This window comes from Chiloscyllium plagiosum, chromosome 9, assembly GCF_004010195.1.
Source record: "Chiloscyllium plagiosum isolate BGI_BamShark_2017 chromosome 9, ASM401019v2, whole genome shotgun sequence".
In the NCBI taxonomy this organism is placed as follows: Eukaryota; Metazoa; Chordata; class Chondrichthyes; order Orectolobiformes; family Hemiscylliidae; genus Chiloscyllium; species Chiloscyllium plagiosum.
The window spans coordinates 32,538,498-32,545,648 of NC_057718.1; the positions used below are offsets into that span (position 1 = coordinate 32,538,498).

Genomic DNA, 7,151 nt, shown 5'->3' on the forward strand with positions numbered 1-7,151 from the left:
GCCCATCTGGTCAAGATCCTGTTGTAATCCGAGGTAACCCTCTTCGCTGTCCACTATACCTCCAATTTTGGTGTCATCTGCAAATTTACTAACTGTACCTCTTATGCTCACATCTAAATCATTTATGTAAATGACCAAAAGTAGAGGACCCAGCACCAATCCTTGTGGCACTCCACTGGTCACAGGCCTCCAGTCTGAAAAACAACCTTCCACCACCACCCTCTATCTTCTTCCTTTGAGCCAGTTCTGTATCCAAATGGCTAGCTCTCCCTGTATTCCGTGAAATCTAACCTTGCTAACCATTCTTCATTGAGGAACCTTGTCAAATGCCTTACTGAAGTCCATGTAGATCACATCTACTGCTCTGCCCTCATCAATCCTCTTTGTTACTTCTTCAAAAAACTCAATCAAGTTTGTGAAACATGAGTTTCCACGCACAAAGCCATGTTGCCTATCCCTAATCAGTCCTTGCCTTTCTAAATACATGGCATCCTGTCCCTCAGGATTCCTCCAACAACTTGCCCACAACTGACGTAAGGCTCACTGGTCAATAGTTCCCTGGCTTGTCCTTACCACCCTTCTTAAACAGTGGCACCACGTTAACCCACCTCCAGTCTTCCGGAGCATGCAGAGGAAATCCACACAGACACGGGGAGAATGTGCAAACTCCACACAAACAGTCACCTGAGGTGGGAATTGAACCTGGGTCCCTGGCGCTGTGAGGCAGCAGTGCTAACCACTGAGTTAAAACCCTTTGGATTCTCCTTAATTCTATTTGCCAAATTGTTAAAGTGAAATATGTCCAGTCAGTTGCATTTTAGTAGGTGACAAACTTACTCAAAGGATCCATTTTATGGCACCATGTATCACTGCTTTTATCATTATGGCTCCAAGTGGCAATTCTCTGACTACAGAACAACCTCGATTATCTGAACGAGACGGCCAGGGAATATTTTGATTGGATAACTGATACTTCGGGTAACTGATCTGATTGTAAACAAAGGAAGTATTGAGATCTTGTTCGGATAATCTGAAATTCAGATAATTGATGTTCAAATAACCGAGGTTGTTCTGTACTACTGTTTTCCCTCATGAAGGCAAAAAGAGTCGTTGTTTGGAAGACATTTTCCCTCTCCTAAGTGAGCAAACATTGTGTCGTTCTGGTGACTTTGCACAAGTACAGTTGTAATATCACTCTGGCAATTTTGTTTGGTTTTACACGTAATCCTGAGAGCCAAATGAAACCAAGGATATGCAGTTTTCATTTCAGGGGCACGTGATTACAATGGTGATCTACTTGTCTAACTGAGACTGCTTTCAAAGCAATTTTCTAAAGTCTTTATCAATCAACGCTCTTTTTTCCCTGAAAGAGTTTTCTTTGGAGCTTTACTGGCTTTTACTGTGTTATTCACAATCCTACAATTAACAAAGTATGAGTTAATATTACGCACAGAAGTTGCCACAGTAACTGCAGAGCGTTGAGTCCTTGTAGCTTTTGTTGTCTAGCTTCTGTTGGTTGTATAGGTAGAGAACAGGAAGAGGCACTGGAACTAAGTAGATGACTGGGGAGATTTATTTTTGTATGCTAGCTGGGGATTTGAATTGGAAGGTTTGGTTTCCTAACATTGTGCGGCTTGACTTTGATCTTGGATTATAACACACAATGTTGTCCATGCTGTCTCCAAATAGCTTGGACAAAGAAAAGTAGCTAACTTATTTCTAAATTATGTAACAAACCACTTTGCAGAAGTGACGAAATCACCATGTTCAAGAGGTATAAACAGATAGATTCAGATTTTTAATCGCCTTACATGAAATGAGTCACGAGTAATTATAGAAACTCAAGCCCAATTCCACTTCGGGTATAAGTCCTCACCAAATGCCACCCCAGCTCTATCGTATGGGAGCTGTACTCAGCTGCAGCCTGCGCTCAGCATTTCACTCAACAAAATCAGGAATCGAATAGACTTTGTTTCAAACCTGCTTCCCGAAAATAATGTCAAACCACAAAATATTTAGTAGAAAATGTATTTATAATTATTAAAGTGGAATTATGAAAGTTAATCTAGCACAAAACGGATTCTAAATATTGGCTTCGAAAAGTTTAAAAAAGATGACACGCAAACTAACTGACTAGCTATTTACATGTAGATACGATGAAATCATCAGTTCGGCTTCATTGCAGCCTTCTCATATGTTTAATTTAAAATCACTTTTACTGGGAAGAAATGATCATTTTATACAGTCTGAAACATGTTCTGTTGTGGAGGACTTATTGAATATGAATATGTCTGTGCTACCTTTTCATGAGTAGAACATAAGATTGAATCAAATCCATCTTGGGCAATGAAAGTCTCCTTCCTTTACCAGCTTTGAGGGTTCATCGTCAAACTAATTTTAGATCATCTCAACCAAGCTCTTAGTGGTTCCAGTCTATAGTATAGAGTTGATCATTCCTCAAAAATAAGTCTGATCAAATCATTAGTAGGCGAATTGTAGATCAGCTAAAGGAAGCTTATCATTTTTTCCTGTACATTTTCTCCCTTTAGTCTAGTGATCATAAAGCAAACAGCCAGCACCCAACTGAGACAAGCTCATCCAACATCAAGTCATGAGTTGTTTAACACTTTTCAACAATAAAAACAGAAAATGCTAGTTAAACACATTTGAACTTGACATTAGCTCTGTTCACAGATGCTGCCAGACTTGCCAAGTTATCGCAGCCTTGTCTGTTTTTATTTCAGATTTTCAGCATCCGCAGTACTTTGCTTTTATAAGGGCACACAATGCTTCACATAAAAACAGCCCAGTGGTTTATTTGATCTCACCATCTCTGAATACCAAACCTACTGCTTTCCCATTACAGCATCTGGTTATTTCCTAAACGAGTCAATTGTCTTGATTTCAATTATGCTTCCTGGTAATCCATTCCAACTGTCTACCACCCTCTATGTAAAGAAAAACTTCCTGGCATTTATTCTTTGAAAAGTTCCTGGTGGCCAAACATTTGTGAGGGTTGGAAACTTGTTGTCCGAAACTGAAGTGACCATCAGACTTATTGCTGAGCACACGTTTCTGAGAGCAGTTTTGAATGTATTCTCATTGGAATATTTAAATTTATGCTCAAAATCGCAAGTCCCAAATTAATTGTTTAGTTATTCTGGCAAAGTTGTTTGAACAGCCTTAACAAATTGCAGCCATTCCTATGATTCCAAGACACAATAAAACACCCTGGTGCATTTCATCTTAAAATGATCAAAGAAAGTTTCCAATTCCAAATAATATGCCTTTTAAGCCTTAGCGAAATCTGTTTCCTGCAGACATATTCTCCCCAGTAGTCCTCTGAAAAACAGAGAAGTCAGAACTTGAACTGAGAACCAGCATCTGTTAAGACGATGTATTAATCTGACTGCAAGGTCTCACTTGCTCATCTTTGCTGCTTCACCCTAAAGTTGATCATGTATGTTTGCAATTACGTAGTGTCCTCATGTTATTGTTGGCAATTTTTTAAACCAAGACTTGACATTCTCTGTACGCATTGATTTCAGACTGTGCAGCTGCCCTACTGAATTTTTACGTGTCGAGGAATGACGTCATTTTTACTGTTGTTAAACAACTGAAAATTTTTAGAAAATGGTCTACATTTTTCCAATGAAAATAACTTTAAAATTAAACAACTGGCATTTTCCTTTTTTCTGATTTCAGTTTATGACAAAGAGCCCAAATAAACGCTTGGGTTGCGTTACATCACAAGGTGGGGAGGAGGCAATTAAACAGCACCCATTTTTCAAGGAAATTGATTGGGTGCTGCTGGAACAAAAGAAAATAAAACCTCCATTTAAACCAAGGATTGTAAGTACTACCATTCAGCAGTTTATTTACAGGGAACCTCATGAAACACAACAAAATAGTTGTGCATAATTATTATTCAGCAACTGGTTTTAGATCTATGACATGCACTGGTTTGGTATTATGCGAAAAAAGGAACAGCTGGCATTCCAGAAACCCAGTGTTTCTTGCCATTGCAGGCAGTAAGCATGCACTATTAGTATGGTCAAGGTAAGTGCATTGCTCCTGTAGAAACATATCAGCAGGGCACACCTCAGTTGATGGCTAGTTTTTTGGAATAATACTGTGGCCCTCTGACACATCAGAAGAAGCCTAGGATGGATACAACAGAAATGTATAACAACAACTCATGTTTTTTTAATATTATTGATGCACCAAGTACTTCAGAGAACTCCTTAACAGCAAAATTAGATACAGAGGCACATGAGGCAAAATTACCACAAATGCCCAAAAACTTAGTCAATAAGTGGGCTTTAAGGTGGGTCTAAAATGAAGAAATAAAGATAGAGAGTTGTAAATGTTTAGGTGGGAAATCCAGCACTTATTGCCCAAGCAGCTGACAGTGCAGCCACCACTAGTGGCACAATTACCATTAGGAATGTTCAAGAGGCTAATATAGGTATTAGATAAATGCAGATATCTTGCAGGGATGTAGACCTGGAGGACATTACAGAGAGAAAGGGAGCATGCAGGACATTGCCATGGAGGAATTTTCAAAACAAGGATCTGATTTTTGGAACCAAGACATTGCTTGATCAAGAACTAATATAGAGCACAGCGGCGAAAGTGAATACAACTTGTTCGTGGTCAGACTTGGATGGCAGATCTTTGGATGGCTTCAGGTTAATGGAGGAAGAATGTGGGAGACCATCCAGGTGTTGAATAGAATAGTTTAGAAGCAATGAATGAAAGTTTCCTTAAGAGATGAGTTGAGACAAGTACAATGTTGGGTGATATTAAAGAGCTCTAAGTGGGTGCGCTTAGTGGTAGTTATTCTGTGCAATCAGAAGTTCAAATAGACAAGCAAGAGGCTGGAAGAAGACAGCAAGGCAGGAAGCATCGGAGGTGGAGAAGTCAGTGTTTCAGTATAACCTAAGAACAGCAAGGTTGTAAATATGAATGGCTATTTTATTGCACCACGTTTCTGTTCATCCAGTAGTGGAAGGCAAAAAGTTGAATAATTTAGCAACAGTGGAGAAATCAAGGGGGATGGTGGTTAAGCAGAGCTGAGTTGTCCATTTTATGTAAAAACTAAAGTTGTGTCTTGAGATGTTAGTCCCAAAGGACAGATTGTCAATGAGAAATAAGAAGAGATCAAAGGTAGATTCTTGGGGAACCAGATAGCGCATTAAATGGCCCACTTGCATCTGGTGGTGAATAACTAAAGCAGAGTTAATGATAAAGGAGCAGGAAGGGAAGCCGTTGAAATTGATACTTTGATGGAAATGAGTAAGATTGGAATCAGGTCCAAAGTAAACCTGCAAGCTGGAAACGTATTGAAGGAGGATGGTGTGGTCAATCATGTTGAAGTCTAAAGTCAGGTCAAAAAGGTTGAGTAGCTGTTGACTACAGTCACAGTTGCAAAGGACATCATTTGTGATTTTAATAAGATCTGTTTCGATATAACATGGAGATGGAAATCTGATTTGACAAACTCAAAGATGGAGTTAAAGGTAAAATGGACACAGGTTGGGAGGCAACAATATATTCAAGGACTTTGAAGAGGTTGCTGAGGTTGCAAATAGGGTGTTATTTTACAAAGATAACATGTCCCTTTTTTTTGAGGATGGGGCTGATGATTGCAGGTATAGAGGAGCGACAATTGACAGTCTGAGGAGGGAAAGCCATGACCAATTTTAGCTGACACAGACACCAGGAGGGGAAGTTGGATGCTGTGTGGTTTAGTGAGCACAGGGCCAAGGAAGCAGAAAGCAGGAGAGAAACTAAAGAAAGAAGTACATTCAGGGCTAGGGCATTGGAATGTTAAAATAATGGCCAGGTGAGTTGGTAGAAAACTGGGAAATTTAGGGGGGGGGTGTTCAAATGGTCACAATATTCGTGACAATTAAATCTCTTTACTTATTATTGGAGGTGAACATGGAGAAAACATGGTAGAGGAGTTTACAAAAATGGTTGGTAGTGGAGAAAAGAAGCTGGACATTTCAGAATGTTCTGCAATAATGAGTAATTTTAGCAGACAAGAGCAGAACCAGGTAGTACATTAAATGGTCCAGCTACATGCGGTGCTGAATAGCTAAAGCAGTTGTGCAACATATCCCTTCAAATCTGGATCATTTTTGGGAGCAAAGCGAGCAAAGACAAGGGCCCTATTTAGCAAATTACCACAGTGAGAGATGGTAATGGTTGTATTGGGGGTGAGGGCATCAAATGTAGAAATGAAGATGCATTGAGCAGATCTAGAACATAGAATATAGAAGAATACAGTGCAGTACAGGCCCTTCGGACCTCGATGTTGCGCCGATCCAAGTCCATCTAACCTACACGAGCCCACTATCCTCCATATGCCTATCCAATGCCCGCTTAAATGCCCATAATGAGGGAGAGTCCACCATTGCTACTGGCAGGGCATTCCATGAACTCACGACTCACTGAGTAAAGAACCTACCCCTAACATCTGTCCTATACCTACCCCCCCCTTAATTTAAAGCTATGCCCCCTTATAATAGCTGACTCCATACGAGGAAAAAGATTCTCACTGTCGACCCTATCTAAACCCCTAATCATCTTGTACACCTCTATCAAGTCACCCCTAAACCTTATTTTCTCCAAAGAAAACAACCCCAAGTGCCTCAGCCTTTCCTCATACGATCTTCCTACCATACCAGGCAACATCCTGGTAAACCTCCTCTGCACCCGTTCCAGTGCCTACACATCCTTCCTATAGTATGGCGACCAAAACTGCACACAATACTCCAGATGCGGACGCACCAGAGTCTTATACAACTGCAACATAATCTCAGGACTCCGGAACTCAATTCCTCTACCAATAAAAGCCAGTACGCCATATGCCTTCTTCACCACACTATTTACCTGGGTGGCAACTTTCAAAGATTTGTGTACATGGACACAAAGATCTTTCTGCTCATCCACACTACCAAGTATCCGACCGTTAGCCCAGTACCCCAAGTTAGTAGCAGTAGAAGGAGCCACAATTAAACGATTTCCCAAGAGAACAGCTATCAAGAAATCGTGCATCACTTCCCGTTTACGCAACTAAGCTGTTTACTGCGATTTTGAAGTGAAGGACTGGGGTGGTAAAAGTCAAAGGTCACACGACACGA

General features: G+C 40.4%; 1 protein-coding gene across 2 annotated transcripts in view; it reads left to right on the plus strand.

The window, feature by feature from the left end:
* The window catches only part of prkcea (protein kinase C, epsilon a), a 594,816-nt gene that overhangs the window by 571,184 nt on the left and 16,481 nt on the right, over positions 1–7,151 (plus strand). For both annotated transcript variants that reach the window (XM_043695660.1, XM_043695661.1), the window contains one exon: positions 3,706–3,852. In XM_043695660.1, the coding sequence (XP_043551595.1) occupies positions 3,706–3,852 (147 nt within the window). The remainder of the gene's footprint in view (positions 1–3,705; positions 3,853–7,151) is intronic.